Source organism: Falco biarmicus, chromosome 15 (assembly GCF_023638135.1).
Source record: "Falco biarmicus isolate bFalBia1 chromosome 15, bFalBia1.pri, whole genome shotgun sequence".
NCBI lineage: Eukaryota > Metazoa > Chordata > Aves > Falconiformes > Falconidae > Falco > Falco biarmicus.
The window spans coordinates 1,014,565-1,034,349 of record NC_079302.1 but is presented as its reverse complement, the minus strand read 5'-3'; the positions used below and the strand labels follow the sequence as shown (position 1 = coordinate 1,034,349).

General features: G+C 57.5%; 1 protein-coding gene across 2 annotated transcripts; it reads right to left on the bottom strand.

Moving 5' to 3' along the window:
- Nucleotides 1–8,766: 8,766 nt before the first annotated feature.
- On the bottom strand, nt 8,767–19,120 carry DHX38 (DEAH-box helicase 38). 2 transcript variants are annotated; one of them, XM_056361005.1, is made up of 26 exons: nt 18,507–19,120; nt 17,770–17,957; nt 17,508–17,612; nt 16,943–17,108; nt 16,710–16,828; nt 16,516–16,592; nt 16,146–16,301; nt 15,345–15,506; nt 15,152–15,259; nt 14,186–14,298; nt 13,945–14,082; nt 13,498–13,684; nt 13,230–13,415; nt 12,660–12,800; nt 12,346–12,456; nt 12,153–12,269; nt 11,794–11,901; nt 11,566–11,678; nt 10,824–11,032; nt 10,592–10,746; nt 10,359–10,514; nt 10,149–10,283; nt 9,944–10,069; nt 9,458–9,553; nt 9,173–9,294; nt 8,767–9,031 (listed from the first exon to the last, which is right to left on the bottom strand). In XM_056361005.1, exons 1-26 carry the CDS (start codon nt 18,827–18,829, stop codon nt 8,947–8,949), a joined length of 3,702 nt encoding a protein of 1,233 aa, XP_056216980.1. In that variant the 5' UTR covers nt 18,830–19,120; the 3' UTR covers nt 8,767–8,946. The 2 variants fall into 2 exon arrangements, with proteins under 2 accessions (XP_056216980.1, XP_056216978.1); XM_056361003.1 differs by having other exon boundaries at nt 8,767–9,034; nt 18,507–19,072.
- Between the last annotated feature and the right edge of the window lie 665 nt (nt 19,121–19,785).

Genomic DNA, 19,785 nt, shown 5'->3' with positions numbered 1-19,785 from the left:
CCCTGCATCCCCCCAGCCAGACCCTTTAGGCAGGAGTGCCCTGGGGCATGGGGGCCGGGCTGCCTGGTGCTGGCAGCTGTGGGGTGCTCCAGGGTATCTCTGCCCACTTGCAGGGTCCCCAGCAATTGCTGGTGCGTGTGCCGGTGAGAGGCAGCAGCTGGATTGCCTTTGTTTTCTCTCAGCACGTCAGTCTTCATTAAACTGGAGGAGAATGAAAAGGGATTCACTTTTGTCCCAGCCAGAACGTGGCAGCTGTTTAATTTCAATTAAAGTGGCACTGAAAAGAATAACATTACTGCAGTAATTAAAGTGAGACAACTCCCACCCCCAAACACTGCATGGTGCCAGCTCACCCAGCAGAGTCCAGTTTGGCCCCCCAGTCCTCCCAGCACCAGGCAAGCATGGGCAGGTGGCTGTGAGTCAGGGCTGTGGGGCTGCCCCACAGGCTCACAAGGAGCTGGAGCAGGGTTGAGACCCACAAAGACAGACGCTGCCCACAGCAGCAGCGTGGGGCAGCAGGATCACATGAGCTGGGGGGCAAGGACAGGCATGGCAGTGGGTCAGACCTGCCTGGGCACAGGCAGCCCATGGGCCATCCCAAAGCAGAGCCCTACTGCAGCTCCCCGGCTCTAGGAGCAGGTGGCTGGGTCCCTGCAGCACAGCACAGTGTAGCACAGCATGGCGTGCATGGTACAATGCAGCACAGTGTTGTGTGTTGCACAATGCAACATGGCATGGCGTGGCACAGCTCAGCATGTGTGGCACAATGCAGTGCAGCACGGCACGGCACAGTGCAGTGCATGTGGCACGGCGATGCGGACCATCACAGCACATGCAATAACCAGCCTGGCAGTGAGTGTAGCCCAGTGGCACAGCCAGGGCTGCTGCATGCAGTGACAAGGGCAAACAAGGTGGCAAAGGCCCACGCAAGCAGTGACTGCAAGTGGGCCACGGTGCTGCAGGCTGCAGATCTGGGTGCATACTGCTGCGGGACAGCAGAGCAATGCCAAGCCATGCCGAACTGTGCCATGTAGAGCAGTGTGGGCTGCTCTGGGCTCAGCCCCAGCAGGGCTGAGTGCACACCCAGGTGTGCAGGGTGCTACCAGGGGAGGGCAACGGGCTTTAATTAAAGCAGCAACAAGGCTGCAACAGAGCACCAAGGCAGAGGATGGCAGCCATGGACACTGTGCCCTGGCTGCCACTGCCTGAACAAGACTGAAATCGGCAGAGAAATTTTGTTCCATCGCACTGGCAGAAATTAGGGCTAAATTCAATTGTGTTCTGCACAGTGTGGGTTAAGTGGCCCAGCTCGCAGGGCTGTGTTGGTGCTGTGTCGGTGCTGTGTCTGCTCCTGCTTCCACCGCCTGTGGCTTCGACTCACTGGTGGAGCAGGTCGTCATGGCAACTGATAATTCCTATTATGGTACATCTTCGTTCACCTTCTAGACCCAGCTTGGTGTTGGAAATTGCCAGTTAAAATACTTACCTGTGAAACTGCACTGAGCATCAGTGAGGGGTGGTGACGTTGGGAGCCAGTGGCACAGGCAGGCAGGGCCAGCAGCAGGTGTGTGCCTGGGGCATCACTGTGTGGCCATGTCCAAGGCACTGCAGGCACCCAGTGACCTGCTCTGCTACACCAGGGCACCCGAGCTGCTGCATGTGGCCCCGGGCAGGGAGGGCAGGCCAGCCACACACTCCCCAGAGCTGCTAAGCCATGGTGGGGCAGCTCCATCTGCTTGCCCCACCTCAGCAAGCACCCTGGCCTGGGGTGCATGGCTTGCCCAGAGGCCCCCCAGCTCAGGCAGCACAGACCCCCATCTCACCAGCCAGCAAGCCCATCCACACCATACCTCTGTGGACTGTTTTTCACACGACTGCACTGCTGCACAGTTATCCACCCTGAGCTAGCACTGCCTCTCTCCCTGTCTGCTCACCATCTTACATACCTGGTGCTTTGGCAACCACACCTCTCACTGTCTACAGGGTGACCTGCAGCCCCACGGGATGGGGCAGGTCCCCTGTGCCCCAGGAACCGGCTGGAGGTCACTGCCTGCCAAGGCTGGACACAGATTCCTCCTCCCAGCACCAGTCCATCCATCCCCTGTGTGCTGGCGGGTCGTTCTCCTAAAAGCCCTGGGTGAAAGTTTCCTGCAGGGTTGCATGACAGGATTTTTCCCGTTGCAAAAGCTGCCTGCCCTCTCCCCAGCAGATCAGTGCTGCACGTGCACCTGCTGATCTGCATTGCTATCGACTGCCCCCCCAGCAGCAGTCAGGCTGACAGCCAGGCTCATCTCCATCCCCACAGCCTCTCCTCACCCATGGGCGCTGGAAGCTTCTGGGGGACACTCAGCCTCCCCGGGGCCCAGAGCCCTGCCAGGATGTGCCCCTGCGGTGGGTCCTGCCGGCCGTGCCCTATGCATGGTGTGCAGAGCAGGGGACCACACCACGCAGCCACCCACCCCCTAGCTGCTGCCATCTCATTGCTTGGGCAGCCTCAGGCCCCATTTCTTCACAATTACTCTAACACATGCATGCACACACACAGGCAGAGGGTTTGTTTTGGGTTTGGGTTTTTTTCTGCTATTGATCTGCTGCTTTAAGAGGGGAAAAAATCTCCTTGGCTGTCTAAACACTATTGATCTGTGCTGGGAAGCTGCATGGACAGGGAAGGGCGTGGAGAAATTGAAATTTCATTTCTGACAACTTGTTCCTGTTATTTTTACCTTTTTGACAGGGAGGAACACAAAGCAGCAGCCTTAGTTGATGTGGTCAATAACTGCTCTGAGAGCCCAGCGCAGCTCAGGGGGGCATCTCAGGCAGCTGCAGGCCAGCACAGTGGGAGGCAGCTGTGCCCAGCTGTCGCGGGGTATGGCACTGAGCGTGGCACTACTGCTGGCCCCACTGGCCCAGACCCCTGGCTGCGGGCCTGTAGCATGTCCTGGGGCCAGCAACAAGGCCAGAACACAGCCACAAGGAGGGTGCCAGGTGGGTAGCACAGACAGAAGAGGGTGCAAAGAGAGAAGAGGGTGCAAAGAGAGAAGAGGGTGCAAGGGCAGTGTGAGGCTGGTAGGGCTCAGCCATGGCACGAGGATGCCACAGGCCTCACTATGTACCAGCCAGTGCTGGGTACGCCAGCAGGGTGGGATGGGGCTTGCTGGAGGCACCAGCTCCAGGAGGAGTTCCCCAGTGCATGACATCACAAGGTTCTGGTTCTGCACATTGCTCCCAGAACCGCACCAGGGCACAGGCTGCTGGCAGAGCAGTGTCATGGCATGCCAGGGACAGAGCACCATCGAGGAGCATGCCACGGGAAGGCTTCGGTGAGGACTGCAGGCAGCAGTGGGGGCTTGTGCTTCATGGAAAGCAGGGAGGACCGTGGGCCCCCGTGCAGCTCTGCCCTGCTTTTGCAGGAGCCCCACGCTCAGCATCTCCTGCTGGCACCGGGTGCTCCTGTGATGGCGAGTTGCAGTGCCAATGCCACAGGATGAGGGGCTGCCCCCGACAGGATGGGGTGACATCCCTGGCTGCCCCCTCCCTGGGACCAATGGTTGTCTGGAGCCAGCGGGAAAGGCCTGTCCCATGTTGTGGTTCCTCCAGCAGTGAGAGAATGGCCAAAATGTGGCATGTCCGGCAGGGTTCCTACACCTCTGGGCCAGCCTGAGGGTCCCTGTGGAGAGCTACTGGGAGTGAAGGAGGCAACACCAGAGCTGAGCAGCTCCATCCAGCAGCTTCAGGAGGAGACAAAGGCCTGGCAGCCTCAGGTGAGCAGTGCCGACCCCACTCCCACCCCAGGCACTGGTGGTGTAGTCACAGGCTGATGGCTGGGTGGTATAGAAGGCCCTGGCCAGCCCTCACCAGTGCCACCAGACAGCTCGTTCCCCAGGGCTAGGGAGAGCACAAGGGCTCAGGGGCATCCAGTCCTGCTGCGGCTGTACTGGTCCTACTGCCAATATTTCCCGCAGCAGCCACAGCTCACGCTGGCATCACTGTAGTGCCAAGTGTCAGCAGAATTGGGGGCTTGGCTGTTTGTGAGCCCAAGGAGACTGTCAGTACACACACACAAGGTGGTGCTGCCTGGAGGGCAAGAGGTCTGCACCCACTGGTCATCAGCATACTGCATTGCTGCTCTCTGACCAAAACCTGGACTGCCAGCACTGTCATCCATCTCCAGTGCCTGGCAGGAGCTGTGAGATGGGCTGGCCGCAGCAATGAGCCAGACAGATGCTGCTCATGCTATGTTATAGGGCCAGAAGCAAGCATCAGTGCTGGAGCCACAGCAAGGGGAGCCCCAAGCATGCCAGGACACTCAGCAACAGAAGCTGGAGTTAGCACAGGCGCTGGGCTCGATACAGGAGCTGCAACTGGACTTGGACTTCCGCAGGCACAAACAACAAGCAGCTGGTCCAGCTGGAGCAGCAGGAGCACGCAGTGGAGCAGAAGCACCAAGTATTGGTCTTTCTGATGCAGCAATACCAAATGGTGATGAGCAAGGTACCACTGCCAGGCACAATGGCCACAGGCCAGGCTTCATGAGGCCATGCACCCCCTAAAACCATCCCATCAGGGGCTAGGCACCATGCCTGCCCAAGTGCCCTGCCTGTGCAAACAGCTGGTGACCAGCCCCACCATGAGAGGGCAGGGGATGTCCTGCCAGCCACGGTGGGACAAGGATTTAGCACTGCACTGTGTACGGAACAGCCCAGCCAGCCCAGGCAAAGGGCTGGCACAGTTGGCATGGCCCGGTCCACCCAGCTGAGCAGAGCTGGAAGACTGCAGCCCCCAGTGGCCCTACTGACACCCTGGGCACATCCCTGCACTGGTGGTACTGCTGCAGCCCGCAGTCCTGCCGGGGAGCTCAGCTCACCACTCTCCCCACGTTGCCCATGCCCTGTCACAAGCCAGGGACCGCAGGGATGCCTTTCCAGGGCTGCTGGGTGTCCAGCAGACACTGCCACAACAGGGAGGGCACTGCAGGGGCCGCACAGGGATGAGAAGGCCAGGAGCCAGCAGCCATCCTGCCTCCCACCTGGTGCAGGCCACATTCCTCTGCCACAGGCCCTTCTCAACAGCCCATTGCCCGCAGACTGTCCCACACTAGCTGCTTCTTCATCTGTGGCCTCTCCACAGCGGCGGCACAGGGTGATACAGGGGGTCCCGCACCCTGCTGGGTACCACAGGCCAGTGATGCACCTCTCCACAGGAGCAGAAGGATGAGGCGGTGCAGACAGAGGTCACCTCCTGCATGGCCACCTACAGCCATTCTGACACCAGCTACGGCAGACTGAAGGAGCACACAGAGCTGCTTGAGCAGGTCGGTGCCGGCAGCTGAGCAGCCACAGCGCAGGTGCATGGGGCCAGGCAGGAGCCAGCAGCCATGCTGCTCACACGGGTGATGGCAGACGCAGAGGTGATGCACTGCAGGCAGAAGTGTGCAGCTGAGGAGCACCAGTACCAGGCACAGGACACACGGCTGGAGAGGGGCTGGGCAAAGCAATGCTGAGGAAGGTGGGGTGAGCAAGGAGGGGGGCATCCAGGGCCCCAGGGCTGGGACATGTGAGGGCTGGAGCCTGCAGCCAGCACCCTGGGGATCCACATTCTTGGTGGCTCCAGCAGGGAGCCCAGGCCCAGTGGTAGCTGGAGCCCGTGGCTTGCTGCAGTGGCAGAGGGCAACAGCAAGGTGACATCTGGCATCCATAAGGTGCAACAGTGGGGAAATGCAAGACCCTGCAGGCACCCTGCACTTTTGGGGCATCACTAGTGGCAGAGTTACAGGGCAGACAGTGCTTCCCCGTGCACGTCTGGGAAGGTGGAGAGGCAGCTCCCCAAGCCTGCAGGGAAGCAGCCAAGGGGGGCATAGGAGCTACAAGAACAGACGGCCCAAAGCCATGCCGCAAGGCTGAGCACTGCTCCGCTTCCCACAGAAGCCCTGGGACAGCATGGGGAGAGGCAATGCCAGCCTGCCCCCGCCCTCTCAAGCAGCCCAGGCACAGGCGCACCTGCCAGCCCCGAGCATCCTGCAGCACACAGAGGAGCAGCCATGCCTGCACTTGGAGAAGGGTGCGCAGTGCAAGGCCAGTTGCGAGGTGGAGGCCAAGCTGCAAGTGCTGCAGAAGTGAGCAGGCACAGAGCAGGTAGGCAGGCCTTGAGGCTGGCTGTCCCCGGCCCAGCCAGGGCCCTACCAGGGTTCTGCCTGCGCCTACTCCATCAAGGGAGGGCAGCCTGGGGCTGCCACAGCTCTGACTGTGCCCTTGTCCCCAGCGAGGTGGCAGTGCAGCTGCAGGCAAAGCTGAGCCAGTGGCAGTGGAAACGGCAGGTGACCGTCAAGCAGTCACTGCAGCACATGCATGCTGTAGCCCATGCTGAAGAGAGGCTGCAGAGGAGCCAGGAACAGTTCCAAGTCCTGAGGGAGCAGGCAGGTAGCAGGCAAGATCTGCTGTGGGGTCCCACCATCGGCCCAGCCCCAGTCTCCCCTGCCCCGTGGGTACTGCATGCCATGGGAGCTGCAAGGGAAGCTGTGCCATCAGCAGGATGGGAAAGAAAAGCTCTAGCAAGAGCTGCAGCAGGCAAAGGAGTGGACCAGCACCCTCAAGAGAATGAAGAAAGCCCTGCAGCAAAGCCAGCGCTGCAGGACAGGGCAGTAAGCTGGGATTGGCAGCAGGAGAGAGGGCACAGGCCTCGCTGTGGCACTAGCACAGCAACAGCACCCACTAACACACTGGCTTCTCTGCAGCTGGGTGCACAGGAGGAGCAGTGCCAGGGCCTGCAGCACAGCCTGGCTTGGCTGCAGGAGGAGCTGGAAGCCACCCAGGCCCAGAAGCAGCGAAGTCTGCAGCAGCTCAGCAGTGCCAGGGATACCATCCAACACCTGCACCAAGAAGTGGCCTCCAACAGAAAGCACATGGCAGAGCTGCTGCGACAGGTAAGAGCAGGGACAGGAGAGCCCCAAGATGCAGCCAGCCACCGTGCAGCCCTCGGCGCCAGAGCCCTGTCCTCCTGGGCAGCACTAGCTGCTGGGGAGAGCCCCAGCCTGCCCACAGCTTGGCCAGCCACCCTCCCTGTCCCGTGCAGGTGCAGGACATGGCCACCCTGAAGGCAGAGCTGGCCCAAGCCCAGCAAGAGAAAGCCAGGCAGGACGAGAGGATTGCAGCCTGTGAGGACGACAGGCAGCAGCTCCACTGGCAGCTGAGGAAGCCGCTGGGGTCCCAGGCGCAGAGCAGGCCAGGAGGGTAAGCATGTCCCAAGCCTTCCCACAGGGCCCCAGGAGCCTGTGCTCAGCCTGCACCTCTCTCACTGCCTCTCTATGCCACCAACAGGCCCGCTCCCTCCAGGAAAAGCTGCGGGAGCTGAGCAGCCAAGCCCAGCCGTGGAAGCAGCTACACCAGGACAGCGAGCACGCTCTGGCTACGCGAGAGGAGCTGGTTGTTTGCAAGGTTGAGCTGGCTTTCCTCAAGGAAGAGCTCAGCAAGGCAACAGAGCAGGTGCAGGGTAGAAACAGGCAGCTCCACAGCCCAAGGGCAGCAGGCGCAGGCTGGGCCCCTCGCACCAGCGAACGACAGACAGGCAGGAGGAGAGGTGGAGAGGACAGGGCAGGGGACAGCATACTGCAGATCCCAGGCCACCGAGGGAGGAGACTGTGGGCCTACTGGCAGCAGGGATGAACGTCTTGTTCTCCTTAAACTAGCCTTCTTTGCTCAGTCACTAGAAAAATGCCCTTCAGCCTGGAACTACTATGTTATGACAGCCCGTGGTGCTGAGGCAACGGTTCTCCAGAGCAGCTCTCCCAAGGCACTGACATCTCCAGGCTCTCTGCTCAGCCCCAAAGGCTGCTGCCCCAGCAGAGCCTGGTTCCTCTAACTGCCTTCAGTCCTGGGCTCACAGAGGCTGGAAAGAGCTGGCTCCCACACGGCATGGGGGCTTGTTCTTTCCAGGTAGAAACCCTGCGCTCTTCCCACGCTCTGGCATGCTCCAACAGTAGCAGGCTGTGTGATGAGAGGGAGCTGGTGCCGGCCAACATCTTCCAGGGTGCGAAGGAGCAGATGCGAGTGAGAAGCCTTACTGGAGAAGAGGGGCAGGTGGCTGCCTTCTCACACCAACTCACACCTTATTTTCAGGCAGTCAAATGAGAAACTAGGGCACAAGATCCAGCGGCAAATCAAGCAGATGACAGAGCTGACAGGTGAAAAGGAGTAAGTGGCGAACACAGGGAGTGGGGCTGAGCTCTCCACACGCAGCAGTTACTGCTGTTGGCAGGGGTGTATGGGACAGCTGGACAACTGCTGGACTACCCAAGCTCCTGCAAGGCCAGCAGATGAGGATAGTCTCTGCATCACTGTCACTACCCCATCTCCCCTGCCTATCCTCCAGGCATCTTCCAGACACACTGGGCAGGATGCAGGAGAAAAACACATACCTCATGGTCAGAACACATGAGCAGCACCACAAATGTGAGCAGCTGAAGGTGGGTGGAATTCCTGACGCCACCTGGCCGGAAACAGGGCCGTGCCTATGGGCTAATGTGTTCAGGGACAGCTGGGCACCAGCTGCCTGCCTAGGGCACGGGCTGTGGGAGAGCTGCCTTTGCAGTAGTACGGGCCACAGACAGGTTGCCTTTGCCCTCTAAGTCAGCGTAATTCTGTGCCTTGTCCCAGGCTCCACAGGGCAACAAGTTGATGAAACCAGCCCTGCAGAATTGTGCAGGGCTGCCTCCACCCAACACTCAACCCCAGGACAAGCAGCAGCACAAAACAAAGCAAAGATTAGACTGAAAACTTTTAAACAAATAAAATTCTTTCTGTTCCGTAACAAAATTAGTGCCAAGCACCAAAGCCTTCCTGGGCCGCAAGCTGTAGCACGCCTCAGAGTACAGTAATCAGAGGAGCTGGGCGCTCTCCTAGACTCATCTGCTCCTGGAAGTCTTTAAGCCTCAAAGCAACAGGCACTGCCTTCTTAGAGGCCAAAGCGGGCTGGGGTGCGTCGTGGTGTCAGGGGCTCCCCTTGCTCCTTCCGCCCAGGGGTGTAGATTTTAGTAGATCTGCTAGGAGAGTACAAGGGTGATTAGTGGAATATACCGCCTTCCCTGCATTAGAACACCCACGGGGAAGTTGGGATCCTCTACACAGTTGCCTACTGCTCTTATGCAGGCAACCCAGGGCCAGGCAGGGCCAGCACCTACCTTGAACTGCCCAGCGGGTTACGGCGTTCCTGTTCCTCCCGGCGGGCCCGCAGCTGCTCCTCAGCCAAAGCCATCTCTTCCTCCATAGCAGACACTTCCTCCTTGGCACGGCGGCGGTTCTCCTGGAGCAAGGCAGCAGCAGGTCAGGAACAGGCAGAAGGCTGGCCAGCAGCCCTCTCTGCAGGCCCAGGGGCCTGCTCCCTCCGTGTCAAAACACACATACCCCACATCAGAACAGGCAGGCAGTGGGCCTGTCCATCAGCTCTTTCTGGACAGGAGACTCACCTGGCGTGATTTGCCAGCATGTTTGATACTGTAGAACATGGGGCCCAGCTCTGCCAGCCACTCTCCATCCACAGCAGTGACACACTGCATGTATTCCTGCAGGGACAGAAGGAAAGACCAGGGTAGCAGGATGGCACTCTCAAGGGTTGGGGACCATTTCCAGAGCCATGGCAGCTCCCCCTCTCCCCCACTGGCTGATGGCACTTCTCACACTGGGACTAGACTCCATCCAGACCATTCTTCCTGGTCTCAGAAGCTTCTATGGGCTGGATGTGGTGAGACCACAAAGAGGTTCAGACCTGTCCCACATAAGCCAGGAAAAAATATTGAGAAAGGGACAAGCAGGACTCTGCAAATGACATAGACATGCCTAGTTGGCATAGATGAGAATTGCCCTTCTGATAGATCCTAGTATCACAGTAAAGCCCACTCCATGTGCCTCAGAGCACTCGTCGCCCTCATCACCAGTCCTCAGCTCAAGCTCACCTTGGTTGTCATGACCAGCTCATGATAGACAATGTAGTCTGGTGTATAGCCCATGCCAAACAGAGAGCTCGTGGGGTGCAGGTGGCAGGGCATGCCTGTGCGGATGTTCACATACTCCCCAATGCCCTGCGGAGAGAGGTGTAGTTAGCCCACCTGTTCCCAGACAGGGCTTCACAGCCCCTAGACTAGCACAGACATCTCTTACCTTCAGCTTTGCAGCTTGATGGAAATATGCAGCACAGATGCACTTCCTGACAACATCCCAGTCGGTACCACAGGATGCTAGGCTCATCCGCTGCTGAACCATAATGTCCTTGAGCTGGGCACGCACCTCTCGCACCTGCAAAGGTGTGTGGCAGTCAGATACCTCTCCTACATAAGGCTCCCTCCCCCAGCCTTGTTGCCACAGCCTCACCTTCCGCATGGCCTTGGCATGGATGAAGTGCTGGTTGCACCACAGTGTAGAATAGCTGTTGTTCTTCCACTGCAGGTAGACGTTCAAGTAAGTCAAGTGATCACTCTCTGGAACAGCAAATTTCTCCCTCACTTGGTCACTCTCCTCCTCTCGGCCCTGAAGGGTGAACAAAGAACACAGGTTAATCAAAGGGCAGGGGAAAGCCCCGAACTGCTGGAAGAGCAAATAGGTACCTTAGGCCGATAAAAGATGGCAGGCACAGACAACATGGAGACAATGAGCAAGATCTCAGAGCTGCAACCCATGTCACAGGAGACAATGAGCATTTTGGAGAGTGCAGGATCCAGTGGGAACTCCACCATGAGACGTCCTGTTGAGGTCAGACCACCTGCAGGAACAACCAGGGCTCAGCAGCTGGGCAGGTCCCAGTCCCAGGGGCTGACAGCTTGCCCCAGCAGCCAATACCTGTGTTATCCAGGGCCCCCAGAATCCACAGCTGGTACATGGAGTTCAGCATGTTGTCCTCAGGGGGTGGATCCATGAAGTGGAACTGCAGGAGGTCCTGCACGCCCAGGGACTTGAGCAAAAGCACTACATTGGCAAGGTTGGTGCGCTGGATCTCGGGCACCGTGGTTGTCAGCAGCTCATTCTTGTAGGCACTCTGGGTGTAGAGCCTGGGGAACAGATGCCAAGAGCACTATTTCCCAGTTCAGGTCACTGCTCCTTACTGACTCACCAGCCGTTGCCCACCCCGTGTCAGGCATGGCACAGCACAGCACAGCAGCTTTGCACTCAGCCAGGCCAGCCAGCAGGACCCCAGGGAGGAACCCCTACCCAGGCCAAAGCACGGCCTCCCCAGCACGTAAGGGTGCCTGGGCTGCAGTACAGTGTCCACCCCTCCCAAGCACAGTCCTTCCCTGGGCGCAAACCAGTCTCCAAGCAAAGCCCTGAGAAAGCTGCCTTCAGCTTGGCCATTATCCTGACAGCACAACAGCTGCGAGGCAAGGTGGGCAAGGGAAAAAGCAGGAGCACATCCTTTCCTCTGCAAAAGCACTGGGTCCAAAAGGCCTCAAGGCCTGCCTACTGCCCTCGTTGTGCCAGAAGTTCAAGATAACAAACAACTCCAGTGAGAAAAATAAATATATAGGCTGATGCCAAGCTGCAGAAAAGACAGGGACAGGAACAGCAACACCAGTGGCATGCCTACCTGAAGCAGTGGCCTGGGCCTGTTCGGCCAGCTCGGCCTGCCCTCTGATTGGCATTGGCTTGACTGATGGGGTAGATCTGCAGTGCATCCATGCCTATACGGGGGTTGAAAACCTGCAGGGCACAAGAATAGACTAAAGTAAGGGGAAAGCTAGGTCACTATCACAGAACTCCCTCAACCCAAGCCAAGAAATCACAGACATAAACAGTATAGGAAATCTTGGCTTACCTTCAACTTGCAGTAGCCAGAGTCAATCACAAACATGATGCCATCCACTGTCAGTGAGGTTTCTGCAATGTTAGTGGCAACAATGCACTTCCTGACTCCATCCGGAGCCTGCAAGCATACTGCACATCAGCCAAATCCCTGGGCAGGGGCCTCTGCACTGCTGAGAAAGAGTGCAGAGCAGCAACACAGAACTCAGAAGGACAGGAATGACTCCTGGGAAGTTGAGGGGGGCACAAGCTTTCTCTCACTCTCCACATGAAATACAAAAAGGCATGCCTGCACCTCTCACCCATACTCAGCAGTTTTCCCTGCACTAGTTTTCCCTATTCCCACTCCTATCACAGAGCACACATCAGCACCTTCTGGAAGATCTTGGCCTGCAAGTCTGACGGTAGCTGAGAATAGATAGGCAGTACAGCAAGAGCAGGTGCCTTCTCCAGCTCCTCAAGGTGCTCCACAATTTGCTCCGAGGTCACCTAGATACAAGGAGGGGTGTAAATGTAAGATTAAAATAACAAGGCGGGTAGGATGGTGCCTGCCCTTCCAGCTCACCTCTATGTCCTCTTGGCCAGGCATGAAGACAAGGATGTCTCCAGGAGCACCAGACAAATGGACCTGCAGGGCTTGTTTCACTGCAGCCTCCACATAATCCTCCTGTGGGGTCTGAAAGGCACGGCCCAGATTACAGATGCCAATAATCTCACCTGCCCCATCCTGCATGCAAGACTGTATCATAGCATGGCTACTCCTCCTCTACCCTTTCTGTCTACCACAGGGTACAGCACACCCAAGTCACAGCCCCCTCCTGTCACAACAGAACTTTCCTGTGCAGCATTTCTTGTTTGCAAGAATGTCAGCAACCGTACCTTGCTGAAAAGAATATCAACAGGGAAAGTGCGCCCAGGAATGTGGAAAATGGGAACGTTCCCAAAGAAGGAGGCAAACTTATCTGCATCCATGGTGGCTGAAGTAACAACAAGCTTCAGATCTGAGCGTCGGGCCACCACCTACAAAGCAGATGAAAGAAACAATAAGGGGCATTTGTGCATGGCTGCAGACTGCTTCCATTATTACTGGGGCAACAGCACAGGACAGAGTTTCTGCTGTACCCTGGAGGCACTGGCCACTAATGCCAGGGAACACAGATTCTGTATGATCTGTGCAGTTAAAACATGCGTCCAGGAAGCCTTAAGCCAGCAAAGATCTCTGTTTCTGACTGTGAGCCAGGAATCCTCTGGCAGCACTTAGGCACTAGGAGAGATTTAACCCTCCAGAACCAGGGACCAGGATGTTGGATCAGCAAGTGCAGACAGAAATGTGGCAGCTCTGCCTCCCTCTCCCAGACCTTGAAGAGAAGGGCTGTTCCTGCCAACACTCTGCTTTAAGACCAGTTCATGTGGCCTACACTGCTGTCCTCTAGTCCAGGCCACACATACCTCCCGAAGCAGGCCAAAGAGCACGTCAGTATTGAGTGAGCGCTCATGCGCCTCATCCATGATGATAGCACTGTAGTTGTCCAGGTCAGCCTCTCGCAGCGACTCACGAAGAAGGATCCCATCGGTCATGTACTTGATCACTGTGTTCTCGGATGTGCAGTCCTCAAAGCGGATGGCATAGCCCACCTGGGAGGGCAGAGGGAACACCAAGTCTTTCAACAGCCCCATGCACTCACTATCATCAGGCTGCACCCACTGCCAGACTCACCTCCTCTCCCAGATGCACCCCCATCTCTTCACTGACCCGTTTGGCAACCGACATGGCCGCCACTCTGCGGGGCTGGGTGCAGCCAATCATGCCATAGTCTGTATAGCCATCCTCATGGAGGTACTGTGTCAGCTGAGTTGTCTTCCCACTCCCTGTCTCCCCCACCACAATCACAATGCTGTTGTCTCTGAAGAAAGGGAAAAAGTATTTCTTCATGCACCACAAAAAAGGGCTTTTGCATTCACAGCCCTGCTGGCCTCCCAAGCATCACCCTACTCAGGCAAGAGATCTGCCACAAACCACACAAAGCAATGGGTTTTGTTTCCTGAGGGTACAGATTCCAAACAGGCCAGGTATCCAGGAGAACTTCTCACTCGGGTTCCTGAGGTGTAGGCTGTAGGCCAGTGCCCTGGGCATGCTCTGTGACCGGCTACCTAGCTGCCATACCTGAGGATGGAAAGCAACTCCTGCTGCACAGCAAAGATGGGCAGATACTGTCTCTGCTCCAGGATTGATTTCTTCTTGGCAAACTCGCTGCTGGCTTCACTTTTTTCTTTCATGTGTTCAGCAAACTTCTGCTCAGTCCTAAGTAAACACCAGAAGTCCTGAAACTGCCGCTCCACACACTTTGCTATGCCTACAGCCCCCGTCACCAGCTGAGCAGGAATAATTCAAAGCAAGCTCCTACCTGTAATCGACTTTGCCATCCTCTGTCACCATCTCGTCTTTCTCCTCTTCTTTCTTGATCCCCATAATGTCTCCCAGTTTTGTGCCTGCCAGCTCCCAATGCTTATGCTGAGCCTGGGAGGACAGAGAGCAGCGTAACTTTGCCACAGCAAGCACTGACAAATCATTCTTCTGCAATCATACTCATAAAGACTAGGAAAGCATATTAGTCCCACAATTCCTCAATGCACAATGCACAACGCACACCCCATTCCTATATCAAGTTCTCCTCTTCCTCATCCTGATCAACCACCTCCTAAGAAAACGGTTCCAGTTGCTGACCCTTCCATTAAATTTGAACTTAAGTCTACATAACTCTCAACCACAGATAATCTTCCAGCTCTTGACAGGTGCTCACAGGTCTCTCTCCCACATTCCGGTTTGCTCTCGCCTCCAGTATCAGTTTAGCTTCCACCTCCATTCCACTCAGAGTAGCACAGATTCAGCTCACTTTCAATTTACAAAGAACACATTTGTGCTTTCCCCACATCTATCACACAAGCTTTAAAGAAAGACCCTAGAAAACACCCCCAAAACCTAATATGTTACCTTACTGCATATTCCTCCTCCAAATTCTCTGCTGAGACATGACAAGATATATCCCGGCACCATACTGACTGCTGACTGTCCCTAGGCTATCTCGCATTCTTCCACCTGCTCTCTTCTCCCTTGATCTGAATGTTCTTTCGATCAGACTCCTCTGCATAAGTGCACAGTGACACACGTCCCAGGCAGTGCTTGAGGAAATCACATCACAGCAGCTGCTTATGAGACAATGCAATGACCTGGGCTGCTAGGATATCCCCGGTTGTAAAAATATGAAGTCTTTATCACTGCTGCCCAAGCATGTATCCTGCAAACAAAAGCTCTGAGACACTACATAATGTGTGTACAGTGGGGTAGGTAAAGCCAAAAGGTCACAGCATACCCGCTTACGCTCCTTTTGCTCCCTGTGCTTGCGCACCAGTTGGCTGCCTTTCCGAGCAATGATGGCCAAATCTGAGGTGGCATCCTTGACAGGGATGACTGGCTCTGGCTAGAGGAAAAAGGTATTGCTTCAGTACAAAGAGCTCACACTTGCGGGGCTCCCTGCCATCAGTGCCTTCAGCCGCAGTCTCTACCTGCTTGGTGAAGACAATCCTTCCATCTAGGAAAGGGGGCACCAGGTTGTGCACCAACAAATGCACTTTAGCAGAGTTATCCTCCTCAAAATCTTCGTCCACTTCAATCCGATGAACCACACCACTGGTCAGCATGCGATTTGTCTCCCAGCGCTCATTATCCTGCAGGAAAAACATATCAGAAAATACACAGAAGCCCCACAGAAAGCCCAAGAGATCACACCAGAACACTGAGCTCAGGTCTGGGCCCTGCACTGACACCAGGATAAAACTGATGGTTCCAACCTAGGGATCCTGAAAGCAAGCACTAGGGAAGAATCAGTAACTGAAAGCAGAAGGATACAGGAAACACAGACCGGCCATATGAAGCACACAGTTAACAGGACAGTCTCCAAGGAAATGCAGGACAGACATTCTCCACAAGGCTCCTGCCATACTCAAGAGTATGCCAGGAAGCCTGGACATAATCCCACTTGCTTGCAGAGGGCAGCAGCCCCCAGCATCCACTGGGCCAACAGTAGACAGCCCTAGCAACCCACAGCCCAGAATAGCAGGACCATTGCCCTCTACGTTCCTGCTGCCCTGGATACTGCAATCCACCGCAAATTCTGCCCCACAGGGGCGCACTTTCCAGGGGAACTTAACACCAGTTTCCCCGTGAGCCCTTGTTCAGTCTCAGCCAGGATACACTGTCCTTCTCCACCTGAGAGCACGGACTCAGCCTTTGCTGCCAGCAAGTGGATCTCTCAAGGGGCAGCAAAACCCACGTTCGGAGAAGCCAACCTTGCATCTTGCCCCTACCTCATTAATCTGCCGCCGCTGTGCCGAGATACGCTTCTGCCTCTGCTTATGCAAGTGCTGCTCCCGCTTCTTCACGTACTCCTCAGTGGAGTAGGCCAAGGGGTTGTGAAATTCATCGTAGCCCTCATCCATCATGTACCAGTCCCGGTCAGCTTGCTAGAAGGGGACAGGCATGGCCCTGAGCTCTGCCAGCCAGGGCAGCCAGCCCCCTGCAGCACACGTCCACGGAGACACTCCCTGGGCCGAGCCAGGCTGCATCCTCCCACTGCCCCCCACCCCGCCACTCCTGCTGGCAGTCCCCCAGCCAGGCCAGCCTGGCAGCCCCAAGCCCACTGCCCACCCCACTCCTTGTCTGCCTTCAGGCTCTCACCCGCTGGTCGTCCTCCCACTGCTGCCGCTCCTCCTCCGTCTCAAAGGCAATGCCCTCTTCCCCATCTGCACGCCGCCCTGGAGGGAGTGAGCTGGTTAGCCCAGGTGCCAGCCTGGCCGCTCCAGAGAAAATCCTACAGAGCCCGACCTTGTTCTGTGCAAGGAAGGAGATTCCGCTGCTGCCCAGCTCCTCACCTCTCCCTCTGGACAGCCGTGGCGTGGCCCCCAGATGTCTCCGGTCATCAGCCCACTCATTGTATTTGTACGATGGGGTGGGCAATGGTGTCTTATCCAAGTACCTGCTCCTCACAGACCTGAAAAAACAGCATGAGGGAGGAATTGGTGCCCACAGACAAGCACTAGTCTTACATACCCTCTCCCCTTTCTGCAGCTGAACAGCTCAGAGCTGTAGCCCTGGCCACTGGTACCTGTCCCGGTCTCTCCGGTCTGTGTCCCGCATTGATGATGCCCGGTGGCTGCGCTCTGAGTCTCGACAGGAAGGTGTGGGTGAGGGAGATTCCCACTGTGACCGGCGTGCACTGCTGTAGCCAGAATCATCTTCCTCCCAGCTGGAGCGAGATGGCGTGGCTGCATCTAGCAGAGGAGATGGGGTTTGACACCTGATATTCAAGACCTTAGGCACCTGGAGCCACCTTACACCTTCTAGCAAGGAGCACAGAGGGTACCCATCTACCTTTCCTTTAGGGGCTGACCCGACGATTCCTAGGAAAACTGCCAAAGGACCACATTTCTATTGCATAGGTCCAGAACAGACCCCATTGCACAGAGATCATCCAGATTTTCACATATGCACAGCTGGCAGATTGCTCCCAGACTCAGCTCAAGCTAGGACTTTGATGTTTGCCCTAACCACAAATGTCGAAAGATACAGGCTTTTCTACCCACACTTGGCCTGACAGAAACAGCAAGAAACAAGAACAAGCCCCTTCCTGTTAGGTTGCACATGAGAACTCTGTTGGGTCCCACTCCTACCTTTGGGCCGATGTCTGGGACTCTCTGGTTCACTCCTCCTGCTGCTCCGCTCTGATGAGCTATCTCTCTCTGATCTGCTGCTGTGACGACTTCTGTCCCACTCCTCTGCAAAAAGAAAGTAAGATCAGGTGCCCCATACACAAATAGGCTTCCCAACTCTTTTGCAGAAAACACCACGAACATTAGCGAAGGACCACAAACAGGATGAGGGACAAGGCCAAACCCTAAGCAGGAAGGGTCACAAGGGTCTCTGAGCAGTTACCGCGTTCCCGTTTACGATCATGGTCCCGATCCCTACTGCGTTCCTTCTTTCGTTCCTTCTCCTCCTTGGAGGAGGCAAAGACACCGTGTTCCCGACGCTCCCTTTCCCGCTGCCGGCTGCGTTCCCAAAACTCCTCGCTGACACCCCCTGTATAGGAAGGTGTTTCCACATGGACAGAACGGTAATGCCTGGAAAAGCAAAACAAAGGGAAAAAAAGCTCAGCAGTGCTGACGAATAGCTGGCCTTTGACTTGTCTCATATAACTCTAGCTCTAACCTCTGCTATAGCAGAAGCTTATGGTTAAAAGTACTCTCTCCATCCTTCGCTAACAGCCCACCAAGTCCGCCCATGCTCTTGGACACGTGCGCTTCTGAGCAGGCCACTGCCCCAGGCATCAGGAAGCAGCCTCAGGACTAGGATGGGTGGTGTTTGCGGTCCTAACAACACCTAAAAGCACTCCTGCCTATAACGCCCCAGGGAGGGCAACAGCAGAAGAGCTTTTCCCTCAGAAAAGCCTGGACCTACAGAGGTGCCCCCCCCGTCCTCCCCAGAGGAGATCGCCAGACCTCCCAGCCACAGCTGTAGGAGGTTCTAGCCACAGCTGTTCCAGGGAGCAGCGCCCACACATGCCAACACTGTTCACACCCCACGGTCATGCTGGTTGCCCCGGTGGGGATCCAGCGGCTGTAAAGTGCCCGGTGCCACCGTCAGCACCCGGATCCCCCCTCTGATCCCACCTGTCCTTGCGGGTGCTCCGGCTGCTCCGATCGGTCTCCTCATCATCATCTTCCTCGGCACTGCCCGCCTCGTCACGGCCCTCTTCCCAGTCCCTGTAGGAGGAGACCCTGGACCGCTTCCCACCGGCCGCCTCCTCCTCACGCTCCCGCCGTTTCTGGGCCGCCAGCACGTCCAGGCCCAGCAGCGAGGCCCGTGGCGCCGGCGCCTTGAAGACGTGCTGCTCGGTGGCGGCGCTCCGCCTCCGCAGGACCAGCCCGCCGGCCTCGGCCTCCGGGTTCGTCCCCGCCAGCCGGTGCAGCGACTCCTCGCTCGCCTCGGCCATCGCCACCGACCGCTCCCGGTCCCCGTCCCGCGCAGGGCCGGGCGTCAGCGGGAGGGCAGGCACCGGAGCACTGACCCGGGCCCGGCCCCCGCCCCGCTCCCACAGACCCCGCACCGGCTTGCCGTTGCCTCAGCGACCACAAACCAGCTCGCCGAGTGCCGCCATGGCCGCCCCACAGTGCTCCGCGAGAGGGGCCGCTCTAGCCACGCGCACCATAGACGTAGCGGCCGGAGCCTATAGGGGTGGCGACCATCCGAGGCCAACCACCGCCAGACAAGGAGTGCTACCGGTCCGTTGGCGGACTTCCGGTGCGGGGAAACCGGCCTGGGGTCACGTGGTAGCGGGAAGACTTCTGGCCGGGGAGTCCGCAGCGGAGCGGAGCCGGCAGGAGGGACCGCCCCCCCCCCCTTCACGGGGGGAGAACCCCACCGACACTGCCACACGGCGGGGGATAACCCCCTCACACACACAGACAAACCCACACACCCCCACGGGGGGGGCACTGACATTCTCACGCAGGGGGTGCGAACCCCACAGACACCTGGTGGGGGAGAGCTCCACGGACACCCCCACACAGTGGGAGGGAGAACCTCACAGACACACCCTCACAGGGGACAACCACACGGACACCACCACATAGGGGGTGAGAAAGAGAACGCTATGGACACCCCCACACAGTGGGAGGGAGAACCCCATGGACGGACACCCCCACTGCCCCCACCCCCACCCACGCACACACACTGGGGGGGAGGACCCCACAGACATCCTCATACATCGTGGGAGAAGGGGGCAGACCCCCCCCCGAGCCCCAGGCAGCCCCAGCAGACAGGCCCCCCTGCCACTCCTGCAGGGAAGCCCCACAGGCACAGGGACCCCTCAGGCACCCCCTGGGGGGCAGATGCACAGACACAGCCTCCCTGCACTGACACATGCCCCGCAGCACTGTGCACAGATGG

Excerpts from the sequence above, each read along its gene's own strand:
- DHX38 (XM_056361003.1), bottom strand. The coding sequence starts at position 18,829 with ATGGCCGAGGCGAGCGAGGAGTCGCTGCACCGGCTGGCGGGGACGAAC. Across the intron at positions 17,613-17,769 it reads TGATCGTAAACGGGAACGCG|AGGAGTGGGACAGAAGTCGT; the intron begins GTAACTGCTCAG and ends TTCTTTTTGCAG. Across the intron at positions 11,902-12,152 it reads AGGCCAAGATCTTCCAGAAG|GCTCCGGATGGAGTCAGGAA; the intron begins GTGCTGATGTGT and ends GTATGCTTGCAG.